General features: G+C 47.8%; 1 protein-coding gene across 1 annotated transcript in view; it reads left to right on the plus strand.

The window, feature by feature from the left end:
• Positions 1-17,311, plus strand: part of step (cytohesin steppke) — an 81,343-nt gene continuing 64,032 nt past the window's right edge. Inside the window, exon 1 of the mRNA XM_084603828.1 lies at positions 1-295. Coding sequence (XP_084459954.1) covers positions 202-295 — 94 coding nt within the window. The 5' untranslated portion in view covers positions 1-201. The remainder of the gene's footprint in view (positions 296-17,311) is intronic.

Genomic DNA, 17,311 nt, shown 5'->3' on the forward strand with positions numbered 1-17,311 from the left:
GCCCTTTCGTCAACTTTCGTTACATCCACCCCCCTTCTCACTGCTGCAGGGGGTGGTCTTGCAAGCTAGTTTTGCAAGGCCAGGATCTCGTTTACATTTTTATTTTAGTGCTAATTTAACCTGTTAACCGTGTTACACTACTGTTAACGAATCGTTTTTTTTTGTCTGTGTTCTCATCGCCTTCACTTTCTGGCCTCGTTGATGCGCTACCCTTCTTCGCCCGTTCGAGACGCGGACTCTCGTATGAATATGACTGCATCGGTGCCCAGGAGTACGGAGTCCTTTCCGACGTCCGGTAAGCCTACGAATCGTATTTCTGCTCTTCCGACGCGTGCCGTGCAACTGCTGGCCACCGCCTGTGCTCTGTCTGCAATCGTGTACAGGAGTTTTCGTCCGGCCAGTGACCCATGAGTTGGGAACCGAAAATCAATAGAGGGGGCAACAACAATCGTCCAGATTCCCAACGGACGCCGCCGAGGTCCGTGCGCGAGCCAGTTTTCGATAGTGAAGGCTGAATCGCATGCACGCGAAAACTCACGCGAACGCGAACGCGACGGCGGCACGCGTCGCGCGAAGCCTTCGCGCGAACAGAAATGCATGTGTCGCTTGGCTCGTCGCTCGGATCTGCCGAAATAGAAAATTTCGCTCGTTCGCCCGGAAGTAACCGTACGTCACTGCCGCTCATTTCGCATGCTTTCTTTATTTTGTCGTGTTGCATTGTGATTGTGCATTACCGCGTAAACATTTCGCTTTGTACGAACAATGGTGGATAGCCAAGGATTCAAAGAGCGTCTAATCGCAACCGAAACAGTAGAAACAAGGGGTCACGTGACTATTCGTGCCGATTACAGTGCAAGTTCACGCACATTCGATACGGTTTGCTGCAAATACATTTTACTTTGCCATGTTGTCGCAAAATAACGTCAATTCTTGCAATCGTTATGACTCTTGTTAGATTTGGCAATAGTTTTGCGGTGTACTAAGCCACTAAGCCAGCCAAATGCCAGCGTTGTCGTCGTTTCGCTCGGTTCGCGCTGTCGCGTGCATGCGTCTTCCCCAGTAGGCGACGGAGCGAACCATGATCGCTTACGCCGCGCCGCCTTGTCGCTTCGCTCACTTTTTCGCTCACATGCGTTTCCCGCTTGACGAGCTGCGAAAAGAGCGCTTATCTCATCGACAGGCCGACTCGGATGACTGAATATGCGCGGTTTCCTCCCGCAAGCGGATGTGTTGTGTGCTGCCATATGCGCTGCGGCGGTGGCCGATTATTGTTCTGCAGTTCTCTGAAAACGTGCTTGTTCTGCATGTATCTCAACGTCTTCGCGTGTTCGTTTTGGTTGTGCGTCTTTAGCAAGAGAACATCGCCTTTCTTGCGCCCTCGGGCCTGGATGTATTTGGTGTCGTCGTTGAAGTGCTGTTCCCCGGTATCCTGATGATCAATGTCACAGTTGTCACACAATGTGGTGACCGAGGTTTTCTTCAGGCCGTCTAGTGCAACTTGCGAGCTGTCATCTGCATCATTGCCCTACATTGCCCTGTGTCTTGTGTGAGACTCTGACCGAATCGATCAGATGCTGGCAAATGATGCACTCAGTTTTATCGTAAGCGCCCAAAGGGCATAAGTACCGGTAGTCAAGCATCGAAATGATAATTTGTTATAGCCTGCTTGTCAAGGTGTGTTGACATTCACGGTTTTGTTTACTACTGTTTTCTACCGATTTATTTTTGTCTACTTTACCAGATGTTCTGCCTCTATTTTTTTTTTCCTAGCGAGACAAGATCCGTGTTTTTCTTTTCCGCGGTAATTTTGCATTGCATCGATATCGCCGTCTCCTGTCTGCGAACACCAAACTGGTTTGGTTCCAGTTAAAAAAAAAAAAAAAAAAAAAGAAAAATCTTTCCTTGCAGACACTGGCACGGCCTTGTCCGCGTCTTTGTGAGCCTTCATTTCCCGGCTGGGGTGCCTCGTCTTTTGCGCTAGTTAACCAGTCAGAAGAAAAATAAAAATAAAAATAAAATTACTAAAAGGAAGTACCGCTGCAACGCCATTGCATACAAGGTCGCTCACATCTGTTTTTCCCTGCTGTGATGGCCTGATCATCCCTGCGAGGGACTGGATCCGCTTGTTGTTTTTATGTTCGTTGACTCGGCTGTCGTCTGCCGCTGTAGGGGTGGATGATCTGCGTGGAAAACCCAGCTCGCAGACCGCAACTAGTCGCTTGTGAAATGGTTCTTCCCATTTCTCATCGTGTGCCAATTATATCGTGCTCGTTGGGGGTTGTCTTAATTGTCAGGCTCTCTTTGGCCGATCACCAGTGACATTGCAGGGCCTCTCTGGCCGATCACGTAATGACGTTGCAACTTACGGTGGCTGATTGACCATAAAGTGGCGTCCAGCGGTGAAAGTTACCTCCATTGACGCAAACGGGTGAAGCATCGCAGCATCGCGGAGCAGACGATATCTTTACGGTTCGCTCTCCAGCAGACGATAACGGTTGAGGTCGTTTCTGACGTATCTTATCTTGCACCAGCCAAATTGAAATTTCTCCACACGGCTAAGGTGCGTGGAAATTTCGTATCGGTAGAGTTGACTAGTGTGATCGGAAATAACTTACGTCAGCCTTGTAACAATAAAGTTACGAAGTGTCTAAGGTACGTCCGACGGATCCATTCGATTCTCGTAAAGATACGGCGGACGTCGATATACAGGCTCATGGCTATATGCACGTCGAACGCGGCCCCATTCCGCTTGCTACGCGTGAATGGATCTCATCCTCTATGATATCAGCTAGCCGCGACTCTCGATGAGGTGCTACGAAGAGTGCATCCGTTCTAACATAGATCACGGTCTTCACTTAGGGTTGTGTACGGCAAACATCGCTGTCAAGCACATAGCTGCAGGCGATATGCTACGTACTGCACCAGCTCCACCAGCTGGCATCGAGATACGCACATTTACGAGCAGCTTTCGCTTCGCACTAAACTATCACCCCGATCTGCCCGTAATGCGAGCGAGCTATTCCTAGCATTTACGCTGTCTTAGGTCCTGCATCGACCTCTGAAGATCTAGCGCCGGCACAACACACACACACCTCGTCGTGCAGCTGAACATTCGGCAGTCCAAAGTATGTATGTGAAATGGCATTGTGCTCGTTCCTCACATGCAGACCGAGGAAACAGGATGTTTTTAGCTAAATTCTTCGTTTAAATTCTACCTCAGAGCCGTGGCAGAAGACATGCCGAATCTACTAGAGGCCTGCACATCGACTCGTCGAGGCGAAGACCTACTGCACCGCACCGCAAGAGTGCACAACCGGAAAGCCGGAAGCGTGAATGATCCGAATTCCCTGTGAACAGCAATGTTCTTTGGTATATAGGGGATTACTAGACTAAAGTGCTTAGGCTGCATCTTTTTCTTGTCGTTGAAGTTTGCGTACATGTAGTTTAAACCCCCGCATGCTCGAGGTTAGCGTGACCCGACTGAACGGCCGCGCAGCTTTGAAACGATCGGGATCGATATGCATGCATCGCCGGGCTTAGGTACGCGGTAGAAAATGTGCGCTGCACATTTCGTTGAAGAAGCTGACTCTTGGAATTTTGCAGAGTGTGCCATGCAAGCGATCGTTGCTACAACCACGCATCCATGTTCCCACGGCTGGCCTACCCCGAGGCGCATAAATGTTCAACCGTGGACGTATCAATGATCGAAGAGAGGACAGATTTTCACAATATTGGGCGCGAAATCGATAGCTACCAGTGCTCAGTGTTAGAGAAATTCTGCCTTGATCATGCGCAATTCAGTGTTTCAGGTGTGGTCAGTAGCTATATAAGTTTGAACAGTTCGCCTTTCAAGTCAGCGGCGCCAGCGATGGATCGGCGGAGCGATTTTCCACGCTACACCGCTGTCTTGCTAGAAAGCCTATCTAGGCGGCGTTTGACATTCACCTGCTTTTTGTTGGCCCCGTAATTGAAAGCAACGCCTTCAGAAACGCGTTAAATGTTCAAAAATGTATTCTCTTCAACAGTTTCACTCCAGGCTGTCAAAGCAGGCGGACGTTGATAAAACAGTTGAGCACTCCAGTCTTTAGAAATCTGTACAATCACCTTCAGTTTGTAAAATTATTGGAATAGGTCACTTTCCGATCGCTGGGACATAGACCCTCATGACAGCGCTGTCACGTGAGTAAGGACCACACCAGGCCGAAATCTTGTCTCATATAACATAGCTAACCAAGGTATACCTTACTACAGCATTGTGTTGATTTTTATGGTGCCTAAACGACTAATGCTGCCATGCACCAAGAACAAGGTTTAATGTATTTATTTTGTGTGTAATGACTAAAATGTTCTTTAGGATGTAGCTTGTTTAGGAACATTTTAGGAAACCAAAAATGCAGGAAATTTGCACGTCTCTCCTAGGATTATGCTGGGATGGAAATGGATCTGTTGGAAATTGTACAAAATGTTTCCTCTTTTCTCGACTCTGGCGCATGTGTAAGATATGGTTTATTGTTAGTTCATCTCCACACTCCTTGCATATTGGTTTGTCCTCTTTCATAAGTATGAAGCTGTGTGTGAGGTTTGGGTATGTGTTTTGTGAAGATGACCTAAAATGTCCTCCATGTTGTGTTTTTGATTACTGCATGATTTCCATTCCTTAATGACAGGTTTGACAAGTATAGTTTGTAGTTTATTTCAATGTTTCAAAAATCCTGCCATTTCACTCTCACTTTTCTTTGTACAAGCTTCTTGGTATCTTCATGCAGCATATTCACCCTCTGTAATTTAGCATTGCGTCAAGGTAACCTGGTTATTTCTTTTCACCTTTCAAGACTACTGTCCCGATTTCATAAAGTTTCTGACGACAGGAACTCCTTGGAAGTCATAGAAATAAATGAGATCCACAATCATGAGCTATCTAGGGTATGCATATACATGTCCATCGCTCAGTGGAATGGCGTCAGTACGCTGTTAGAACAGGTCTTGAGATAACAACAACCATTGTCGGAGGTGGTCCTTTAATGGGCATTGAAATGCTATGTAACTACAGGTACTGATAGAACTCTTGATCATGTTATGTGATGATGCAATCCTTGCATGAATATAGGTATACATTTCAGAATCTGCAGTGCACCACTTGACCATTTGCCATCAGTTTGTGTGAAAATGTATTTTTCATGCATGTTAACCAGTGTTTAACAGATGACCCCTGTGCACAAGCCAAAAGTGCCACGAGCCAAATGTCACGAGGCCACACGACATGGCAGGAGCTGTTAAGCCAAGCTTACAAAGTTATATTTGAAATATTTCATCTTCAACGTTTCAGCTCCAATTAAGAAAGGTTGAGGCTTACAGAGGTCTATGCCAGGTTGTCTATCACCTAACAGGGCAGCCTACGACCGTATGCTAATGAGTATATCTGAGATAACAGAGACATGAATTAAGGAATTAGTAGTAATGTTTGTAGCAAAGGGCATGTAAATTAACGAGAATCCACAGTGGGATCTGCAGACAAGAACCATTAACGCTGGCACACCATACCCTTACAGGTGGAGATTAGGAGTCTCCCTAATTTTTTTTCTGCTCAAAGCTTGTCATTTCCTTCGTTCTTCCAGATGAAGATGTGAAAATGATAGCATCTAAAATGCCAGAGACCATCGTTAACAAGGATGCTGATCCCAACAGCGTAAAAAGGAATTTCAGAAAAGATGGGTGACTAGTAATGCTGGCAACAGTTGAAACTAAGTGGAAAGGCATGAAATTGAAATGCAACATATGCAGAGATATGTTGCGAGACAACCAGTCTGTGGTGTGCGACATCTGTCTCCGTTAGTTCCATCAAGTGATTGGCCAAAGCAGATGGGGCTTGTGGTTTTGTGATAAGTGCAGTGTAGTAGTATAGATGCAACCTTGCCCATTAATAATTCGAGTGGAGTAAGTGCATTGTTTTGTTTTGTTCATGGTTTCCATGAAAACATTATGAGAAATTTTTTCCTAGAGAATGTTTGCTGAAATGTGAATATAATGTGCAATAAAACTTGTGTTTTCTTGCTGTTTACTTTTCCTTGTATACATTAGTTCTGTGAAGAAAACCACAGGCTAGAAAGAAATGTAATGGCATGCATTTTGATACTTGGCCCCGTTGTGCTGGCTCAAAGTGCTTGGCTGCTGAACCCAAAGATGCAGATTTGGTTCCAGCCACAGCAGGGACATTTTAATAGAGGCGAAACAATAGGCCGTCATGCACCGTGCGGTGTCAGTGCATGTAAAAGAACCCCAGATGGTCGAAATTATACCGGAGCCCTCAACTATTGTGTTCCTCATAGCCGTAGTTATTTTGGGATGCTAAACCAGATATATATCACATCATACTCTGAGTAAGATGCTATTCATGGTCAGTTAATCATACACTAAATGATCAATTTTTTTTCTGCATGGTACAGCAGCTGTTGTACAATTTTACTTTAGCCTTCATGAAGAATATCACACTGGCTCCACATGGCCTTCTGTTGACCCTTGATATGCGTCACAATCACACACCCAAGTATGTATTTGTCTAAAGGCACCTATGCATGCAAGGAGGGGACCGTTACTTTCCACTTGTCAGAACTGAAATGCATGATCCACATCATTTCTGTAATTCAACTGCTTGCTATTTGAACTGTCCAGCATTGATGCAAGTTTCAAAGAACTGCAATTAGCAAATTAATCCAAGCAGGAAACCATGCCAAGAACTGCTTCGGGTTCATCTTTAGCAACTGTTTGGGAACTAAAATTAGCCAAATGTTGCAAAACATAGATGAGAGGTTACAAAATCTAAAAAACAATGCAGCCTACCTGTGGCATGTAGGGTTTCACATCCTAAAGTGACATACGTAGCTATGAAGAATACCGTAGTGGAGAGCTCCAGACTAATTTGACTGCCTGGGCTTTGTACTTTGAATTGACATCTTGCAGAAAACAGAAGCATTTGCATTTCACCTGCACCAAAGTGCGACTGCCATCACTGGTATTAAACATCACGACCTTGGGGCAAGTAGCCTAACGTGCCACTAAGATGTCGCAGCGTGTACGTGCATGCTATACATGTCAACCTTTCTAGCATTAAAGCTGTCACATGCATGGCAGATATTCATGTTCAGCTTTGGACTGACAAGTTTAAAAGTGTACTATTTGTGTTTGTCTAGCATGAAAAACAAAGGAAACTAAGGAAAAACGAAAAAAAAATGAACATACTATGTTGAAAAAGCATTAGTCATTAACACATAAAGCATATTCGTTCCTTTATTAATGATAAAGTGGCCTTCAACAATAGTACAAAGCCTGAACATTTAGAAAGGTGCTGTGCCACGCAGCTATTTTACAGAAACCTGAACCATTTCACCTGTAGTAATACGCATCCCGGCGGTGTGGGCTGGGTACTTATTTTTCGGTCCACTCCAACATGCGAAAACTGCATCGTGCATTCCCATTTTCCGAGTTTTGAGCTCTGTAGTACAGGCTAACAAATTGTCGATGACTTATTTTCGTCTGATTGTTGCACAGCGCGTGTAAATAAATTACCACTGCACCTAATAAACACTGACATGCACGTGCAACATCGCCGATCATAAACGGACACACTGATGTCCGTCCGGACATCGGCGCACTCATCACAGCACTCTTCGTAGTCTCACACAGCACTCTAGTAGGACGTAATCCGTAATCACAGCATCTCACGGTAAGCACAAACCACACCTCCAGTTGTACAACAAACACGAATGACGCGATGCTTGGGCTAGAGACACGCCGGCGGTGCCCAGCTTTTTCAGCGCCGCTTGTACTACGTAGAACTTGCAGCACCAAACCTCAATGCGAGCAGAAAGCGATGCGTTACGTGACGCGTCTCATCACAGATGGAAGTGAGGAAACTTTGAAGAATCAAAACTACATAATTACATAACGACCGTCGTAGACGTTAATCCACATAATAACGAGGACCAAATGAGCGGGCGTGCGGGCCGCGGGCTGGCCGTCAACACCGCGATTACATGCGCTTGCGCTCTGGTCGTGCTTGCCACCCTGCCGCGGTCCAACTCACGTAAACCTATCATCATGCCATCACGTAGTATATCACCCATTCTAGGCACTATTCTTGCCACTGTACTATTCTTTGTAATTTCACATTTCACGCATGCAGTATGTAGTACATACTTCTTACACCTCGCACGTACACCTCATACCAACTTCGATTTGGCTACATATGGCTACCATGTTGTTGCTACAACCACATCTGAGTCCGGCTTTCCCGACGGATCCCAAGGCCCATATCGGAGAAAAATGCGTTGGGTCCGTCGGAAGAACCCTACCGATCGGGTCCGTCCGCCGTACCTCTGAAAAATATTTCCCGGATCCGTCGGACGGATCCCGAAGAAAAACGCACCGGGTCCGTCGGACGTACCTTTAAGACCATTGATCGGGTCCGTCCGACGTACCTTTAGCCACAGCCATAAAGTTATCGCGTTGATTGCGAAAAAGCCCGGGCAGGCATAAGGGATTACACTATTGAGGTATAGAAGCGAATGTAACGCGGCCTTTGCACTAACGATAATTGCGTATCAAGATTGCTAAGTTGCCTTTGTTATCTATGCGGGGAAGAGCGCCGATATATATGCCGTTCTGTGTGCCGGCGCAAACAAGTGCGACGGTCGCGCGCGCTGAGTCTCCCAGCCATTCGTTTTCACTTTGAAGCACATAATTTAGAGGTCGAGGGTATTACTCATGTCCCGGGTTTAGACGTTACTTTTGTTTGAGATGCAGCCGTATAGCATCTGTCGGAATTAAAAAAAAAAGATAAACCGAGAAAGAGGAACACCCGTCGAATAAGCTGCGGAAGGTTGAGGGTGCAAGTTACTCTCGCTTTCTTGGTTCACAGCCAAGCCCTGTGGGCTTTATTTTTGACAGAGGCTGTACCACGGCCGCTCGGTGGAACCTCGTTTGGTATTCAGCGGCCGTGACTGTAGTACGCTTGCATAGCTTTCCGCACACAATGCTTTTCAGGTATTATTACAGTCTTATGCAGCAATAAAAACAAAGTATTGGATATCACACGTTCAAAAACTGGGTCTGTGTGCGTCGAAGTAAAATTAGCGTTAAAATAACTGTTCTGCTTTCTCTATTGCTGTGACTGACGTTGACTCCATAGTGACAATTGGTCGAGTCATTTACGAATCGAAACACGCTGGGCAGTTTGCTGACAGTAAAGTGCATTGCTTGGCGTGCTGCTTTCTGCATATGAATGGGATTCAGCGTTTACAGTTGTTGAGAGCATGTTACGTTGAGGTAAAAGTACTTCGTGTATAGGTTTGTGCTTGGGCGTAGCATTTATTCTACAGGTCCGTGAGCAAGCACCTTGATGCGGCGGCTACATCAGTGTTGCGTTTAAGGGCATCAGTGGAGACTGTTGTCGCATTATCATGACACCTCACTCGCGGAGTCCAGCGTAAACGTTGAGTTGTGCGTAATGAAACCGAGGTACGTGTTCTAAGTCAACAAGCGGAGGAGGAAATTGCGGTGTTATGTATACTGAACTCGTTTCAAAGCGCTTATTGCACGGATCTTGCGAGCATCATGTTTCCTGTTTGGTCTTTGGGCGCCAAACGGTAAAAGAAACGCCGGAATCCCTAGCCCTGCAGCGCTTCGTGGAACGGTGTTTTGTTTGTTTCAGAAACTGACATCACTTTGTCTAGCGTCGAACTCCATATTTTCACTAACCACTGGACTGCGTTTCATCATAGGTACTGAATTCTTGTGAAGTTGGTATATAACAGACATGTTTGTAGTCACTTACGCCTCTATGGTTTAGTTTGGTGTATATTATAGGGTTTAACATCTCAAGGCTACTCGGGCTATGAGAGACGACGTTGTGGAGGGCTCCGGAAATTTGGACCACCTGAGGTTCTTTAACATGCACTGACATCGCACACAGCTCATGCGCGCCTAGCTTTTCGCCTCTACCGAAAAGTGGCCTTCGAGGTTGGGATTCGATCCCGCATTCTTGGTAACAATAGTCGAGCGCCATAACCGCTGCGCGCCACCTGGTCGGGGCACTTACTCCCTCGGTGGCTGAGTTTGGTCCTGTAAATATTTTGTTCACACTTCTAACTCCGTTTTTAGCAAGATCTGAAAGCGACCGCTTGAACAACTGATGTTTCAGAATACGTGTTGATTGGTGAGCAATGGCAAGTCGTTACCAGAGGGTTATGGACCGTATATTATATTCTGTTAATTTCAATTACAAGTCATTTAATAAGAATACGGTTTAATCACTGCTGCTTTAATGCAAAGCACAGCCTACCTGATCCATAGTTGTACAAAATCGTGTCCCCAGTTTACATAGGTTCATCAACCCGACTCTGGTAGCGATCATTGCGGTCGCGTCTACAGTCCGCCGCCTTTAGCCCGTTATACGTAGTTGCACGGGCAGAGCCATATTTTCTATTACTTTTGGGTATCCTCACCATAATATATGTCCGCCGCCTTAAGTCTAGTAGATTTTTCAGCGTACCCTAATTTGGGGGACCAGAGCTTTTATGCGGGTGACAGCCTTTTTGCCAGCACTAAACACGAACACGTAACATGCCCGACTAACGTGCGAGCGCGCACCTGGACAGCAGGTATAATGTGTGACTGCGTAATCCAGGACGCGTGAGCACCCAAAGATATGCGCGTCAGGCCCTTTGGAAACAGCGCAAAGGATGTCGTCACTGTGGCGCCCGAGGAGGAATAGATGAGGGAAGGGTGTACGGACGTCCTTGCGTCCATCCGAGCTGCCCAAGGTCGCCGGCGCTCGATGGGCGTCAATCAGCGCGCCATCGATGGTGTCGCGGAGGGCCTCCTCGGGCCTGGGGCGGGAGCGCTTCGTGCCGGGGCCTCGCCCTTCCCGTTGCGAACCCTTTTTTTTATTTTAGTTTTTTTTTTTATTATTAACCCATTGACCGCGTTTTCTCGTTTGGCACGTGGCCCAAGCGCCGTCACGTTGCTTGAGGGACCCGGGATGGGCTTTCGTCCTCACGTGATCAGGGTTCTGATTTGTGAAAAGCGTCCTAAGGTCTGATGCATCCGCCGCAGCCGCTTCGAAGTGGACAGATGCTGACAGTGCCGCCGCCGGTGGCGCGTTTCGTCTTGTCTTGGATCGGTTTCTTGGAGGGTCTCCCAAGGTTGCGTCCAATTCATTAGCGAGTGCGGGTACTCACTAGAGCTCGTGTGAGTTGCTGCTGAACGGCTGCAGAAGCGGGGTTTGCAGCTCGCGAAGGATGTTCGCGATTGACGGAAAAATCGTTGTTCCCCGTTTGTATTGTCGGTTTCGCAAGCCTAACAGTACAGTCCACTGTAAAAGGGAACATGAGATCGCGTGGCTGCCGGGCTTTACAGAGCACTTCCAAGAAACCCGGCGAGAAATTATCGCACAAGGTGCAAGCGCGGCAAGCACCGCCGGTTGCTTTTCCGGGGCATGCATATGGCGCCAGCCATTCTCGGCAGTGGTCGGCAGCAATGCTTTGTATAGTGTTTAGGCCACACAACCGCGTGTTCCCTTTAACAGTGGACCGTTCTGTATATGCGGTGCCGCGAAAGGTAGGAGGTGCTACCCAGCTAGGCCAGTCGGTCTGGCGCGCACTACGTTCATATCACGCTGTATTCAAACGCACCTGTCGACCACGCTGTATCAATGTTTGGTTTGGTTTGTGGGGTTTAACGTCCCAAAGCAACTCAGGCTATGAGAGACGCCGTAGTGGAGGACTCCGGGAATTTCGACCACCTGGGGTTCTTTAACGTGCACTGACATCGCACAGCACACGGACGCCTTGCTTTTCGCCTACATCGAAAAGCGGCCGCCGAGCCGGGATTCGATCCCGCGTCCTTGGGGAAGGGAGTCGAGCGCCACCCCGGTGGGGGCCCACTGCATAATACGCGCATGTGCGCTAGAGAAAACGGTTAAGTGATAAAAGGCAGGTGTTAGCAATGAAGTGCAGTACTTTTTGTTTTTGAAGCCCCGACCGCTTCTTTTCCAAATATTTGTTCAAGGGAATCGCAGATAAATTATTTATCCTTTCTCCGTTTATTGATTAGTTGGCGGAAAACTCACTTTCCCCTTTCCTTAGCCATTCATCGGCGCGGTTTATTAATTCATTCATTCACCATTCATTCAATCATTAACCATTCATTGGTGCAAAGGCGGGGCAGAGGGTTCAAAAGTAAGCGCTCACGGCTGAATTCTTATTGTCAACGGTTTATAGTCACGTTATAGATATATTTCTCGTTCCTTGTTCCGTCTTGTATTATATAGGTCTTAAAGGAATAGCTAATTTTACCACTTCTAGAGTTACGTGTTTGCGAGTTGTAGAACCACCAAGGCATCGGGAACCACGATTCTGTCGCCAACAGGGTTTTTCCTCTCATCGCCACCTGAATGAGAAACTTGACGCGAAATAATGTGTAGTGGAGTGCTACAACGAAAAAAATAAAGGGTGGGAGGCGTTAGGCGTAACGTAACCAAACTGCGCGCATGGGTGTGGTCAGTTGTATCAGTGCCCCTGCAGACACGACGAACAAACAGAGGGGGCTGCAACGCCGATGTCGCTACAGCTATCTACTTGAGTAAATTTACGAACTGGTGTTAATGTACTTTCGCGCGAAACTTGCCTCTGCCTCGAGGTGTTTTGGTGTTTTTCAGCCCTACAGTCCCCTCCATCAAGGTGTTGAGACAGTGTTGGTCCATTCGCGTGGCAGAGGTGGAAATAAAAAAAAAAATGCAATGGTAAATGGAGCCCACGGGAAGGTTGCTTTGCGCTGTCTTGGCTCCGCGCTCAGTGCGCCCTCTGCAATAATTGTTTTTGCGCGTCGTGGATGCTGCAACACGCAATCCAAACGCAGGGACATGCGGTGAAGTGGATCGCGGCGGAGACGCGTAATATGTGCGTCGTGAGCGGCACCTTGTTTGTCGGAGCGCTTGCATTGTCGTGGAAACAGCTTCGCGCGCGCGTGATTCGCACAGTTGTGGCAGTCCGCGGCTTGTTTTATGGCCGGGTTACAAACAACACCCGCCACAGTGGTCGCCATCTGGAGTGGACGAGTTTCGTCTCTCGACTCTTGCTGGAGTCATGCTGGAGTGTGCGCTTGGGAGCATCTATAGGGTTTTGAATATTTGGGGGCTGGGATTTAAAACATTCCTTTGCAAAATCTACTACACCATTCGAGCTGAAATAACGTTCACAAAGTAGCAAAATATCGTCTACGTTATCTGATAAGTGATTCAACATCGGTACTTGCCTAGATTTCTCGAAATCGAGAAAAAACTGCTCTCGGTGGCGTGCACAATTTTCGCAGAAGAGAGTCGAAAAGCTATTTTGACATGGTGCGTCATCTGTCGGGTAGCGAGGCAAGCGCGCTAACGGCCGAGATGGAGCTTGCCTCACTGCTCGACAGATGGCTAACCATGTCAAAGCAGCGTTTCGACTCTCTTCTGCGAAAATTGTGCACGCCACCGAGAGCAGTTTTTCCTTGATTTCGAGAAATCTAGGCAAGTACCGATGTTTAATCACTTATCAGATAACGTAGACTATATTTTGCTACTTTGTGAACGTTATTTCAGCTCGAATGGGTTAGTAGATTTTGCACAGGAATTTTTTAAATCCCAGCCCTCAAATATTCAAAACCCTGTACAATTGCGCTCCCTGGTGCAGTGTGAGCTTAGATGGAGCGTGCGCGCGTATACTGGTGTGCGAAACGCGTGAACGAAGCTATAGGAATGAAATTTGAGGCAAATCGGGGATTGCGTATATGCAATATCTGCAGCAAAAGTAAACGGACCAGTGCAAAAGCACGTTTACAGTCACTTTACAATGCCAGTGTTCTGAAATCGCGTCGTTTTCAGTTTCCACCCCCCCCTTATTTGACTGATGGAAATGCCGGAATCAAAAGTGGGCGTGGCAACATCCGGTTCTGGTGCTTCCACCAATCTGATGGCTCGAGGGGAGGGTGAAAACACTTTCGAAAGCGCCGCAAACTCGGCATACGGATCCTGAGCACCCGTAGATAGGTGTCATAAAATGACGACCTTTACCATGCATGCATAATTTCAAGGTCATTCTTTACATTGAACGGTTTCTGCGCCTTTTAATATTCGTCAAAATGAACTGTTTCTACTCTGACTGGCTTGTAGAAGGGGGTGGATCAACCTGGGACTGGCATGTTCGCCGGTCATGTCGGGGGCTCATTTGTCACCGGGCTTCTGGCCGTCGTCGCTTCCGCCGGACGACGGTTTTTGCCAGGCGCGTCCTCTTGGTCAATCTCTAATCTCGCGTCTCTGTTGTCCGCACGAGGCGGCTTTGGTGTCCCGGCTCGTCAGTTGGCAGTTTTTTTTTTTTTTCATTTTAATTCTTCCTTCAGTCCCAGCAACAAGTCCAGAAAAAAAAAAAATCAAGCCGCTACCTTATTGCGTTCACTTTTTCCGCCCGATAGTAGTACTGCGAGTGCGTAAAGAGGTGCATTATGTACCTCGCCCTGTTAATCGGCGGGGTGCTCTTGCGGCACCTTTCGGCATTTGCGCCAAGCCGTCGTGCGGCTGATCTAAGCCAACCAGTTGACGTGGCCTCCTAGATAGAAACCGACACCCTTCATATCGAGTTGGCATATGCACGCATAAAGTTTTTCTTACCGTCAGTACACAAATCTCCTCCACTGTTCTTTCTTTTTCTTTCTCTTGGCATGGTCCTATAGCGATAGCCGTCCTTATCATAACCACCAGCTCCAGAAAGTTCAGCGATGCCGTTTCTTGGGCTAGTTGGGGAAGTTTGCTCATTTTGGCGAAGTCTGAAGCGCAAAAAAGACACGTGAGAGTTAACAGGCGACAGGACACAGACCATTGCGTTCCTCGATGATCATTATGTTATCTTTATTTTTGTCTTAATTCAATAAAGTTGCGTTCACTCGCTCGATGGTCATGGCATGAGAGTGCTATGAGTCTCATCTCACTTTTCTTTTTTGGGGCGCTTTATTCTTTATATATGCCTCCGCGCTAGAAATAAAAATCAGTTTTCAAGTTACCGCTTTTCCCCATGTCTTTCTCTCACGTCCCTGTCCTTTTCGCGGTGGAGGCTTCGGCAAAATTAATGAGCACCACCACCAGCCCAACTGCGTCCATAGGCTCTGCTACAAACTGCTATCTCTCGCTGACTGCGCCACCCTGACCCCGCGAATTTTCTGGTTTCATCTCTTCAGGTCATCTGACCTTTCTGGTGTCGCCCCCTGGCGGGTGCAGGCGCTGCCATGTTTTCGTACCGAAGGGCAGCGGTACAAAGTGTCGACGTTTTATTCGGGAGGTATTTTTGCGTAGGCCTCGTGGATGCAAACACGCTGTCGAACTTGTTTTTATTTTTTATTCGCCCACTTCGATTTGGGTCCTCCCATCCAATTCGTGGCGGACATATCGCGTCGTCTTGCCGTCTGCGGTTGTCTTCGCTCGGCGTGTCGGTTCTTGTCGCGGGTCGGGGTGAGAAGCTGTCCGCAGTGTAGTTCCCACCGGATCCGGTCTCCCCGTACCGTCTCTCCGTTTTCCGCTTTCAGGAAAGAACCGGGTGAGATAAATGCTGTTTTTTTTTTTTTTTTTTTTGGTCTGTTTTCCTTCGCGACCACTTTATTTGTCTCGCATTTAACCGTCAGCTGTTCCTTCTCGCGTTCCGTGCTCTATTTGCGCCGGCGAATGGCTCGTCCAGAACGGCGACTGCTACTACGCCGGCCGCGACGTACGCCCAGCTGAAGGTGTCCAAAATAACGATGCATGTCCTTATCGGAAGGCAAGCCGCTGGTGCGGCATTTTTCTGCATCCACCGACCGACCGACAAAGCGCGCGTGCCTCGTTCGCCCGGTTTCGTCGTTGTCGTAATGACACGTGTGCCTCCTTCGACAAGGTCAGATGCTAATGGACGCCCTCCTCTCCCTCTTCGCGCGTTTTGTTGCAGCCTCTCGTCTGGGCAGTGCACGCGACCTGCTGTGCAAGAGCCGCGGGGCGTCAGCGTTGCCCTCTCTGCGCGCACGGTCGGCGGATGAGGGCATGAAGGGATGCGCGGCTGCGCGCGTTCGTTTGTACGTACGCGGTGTGCGTGTGGCTGTCGAGGACACACGCACAGAGTGCCCCGCGGTACGGTCTCTCTTGCCTCCGTCCGTCTGTGACCGCCGACTGTCGGTTTCCTCCTACGGACGTGCTCCGGGAATTTGACCTGAAACCCGGATTCTCCGTTCTCTCTCTCTCTCTCTCTCTCTGCACAACTTCGTCTCTGTGTGCGTTTCTCGCAGCCGTCCCTTTTTCTGCAGCTTTATTTTCAGGCCACGTCTTTTTTTTTTTTTTTTTTCCTTTGTTTGGCATGCATCTCCTGCTCATGCCTCTGCCGGGAACGGCAGTGCGAAGTTTCGGATTGCCGGTAGAGGCTGAAACTGCAATGCGAAGTTTCTGATTGCCGTTTCCTTCACGTCGACTCGTGTTTTGTGTCACTGTTGTGTCGCGGCACCGCGCTCCGTTGCCGCCGATTGCGCGCCTGGGGTCGTCTCCTCGCGAAGTGGAACGAACAGCGCAGTTTGTCCAGTCCGCTCTGATTTTGACTCGCTTTTCCTCCCATTTTCTTCCCTACGCTCTCGAAGGGGGCAAACGAGTAGCGCTGGTCGACGATATGCGTGCAGCTTAAATTGTTAAAATCGGGAACGTGACGTCGTTCGTTGGCAGGACGTATAACGCTATGCGACGTTTCGGTGATTCATACAGCAGTCGGTGCCGCTTTGGTTTTTATTCTTAATTTGGTTCCATTCGTTAGGGTTGATGGTTTAGGGAAGCGGTCACCGCTTACTTTCCTTCAAAGAGCGCATTGAGATATATATAAAGTAAAAAAAAAATGACGTCGAAACCGAATAAAGCACCGTCAACGATGCTCGTACAATTTTTTCCCCCTCTTTCCGCAACGTCAGCCGTGGGTATTTATGTTAGTCATCATTCATTTAGAGCGGCATTACATCGATAATTTTCGCAGCACCTCAGTTGTCATTCGTACGAGCGCTTGCTGACTACGCCGAGTACAAGCATAGCGGAGGATGGATGTGTGAATTTTTATTACTATTATTGGAGATTGATTGATTTATAGGAAAGGAATGGCGCGGTAACTGTCTTACGACACCTCAACCGCGCCGTAAGGGAAGGGAGGAAGACGGGAGTGAAAGTGGAAAGAAAGAAAGAGGGGCCGTAGTGGAGGGCTACGGAGTAATTTCGACCACTTGGTGATCTTTA

The sequence above is a fragment of the Amblyomma maculatum genome, chromosome 5 (assembly GCF_055883805.1).
Source record: "Amblyomma maculatum isolate TAMU_Amacu chromosome 5, ASM5588380v1, whole genome shotgun sequence".
Lineage (NCBI taxonomy): Eukaryota > Metazoa > Arthropoda > Arachnida > Ixodida > Ixodidae > Amblyomma > Amblyomma maculatum.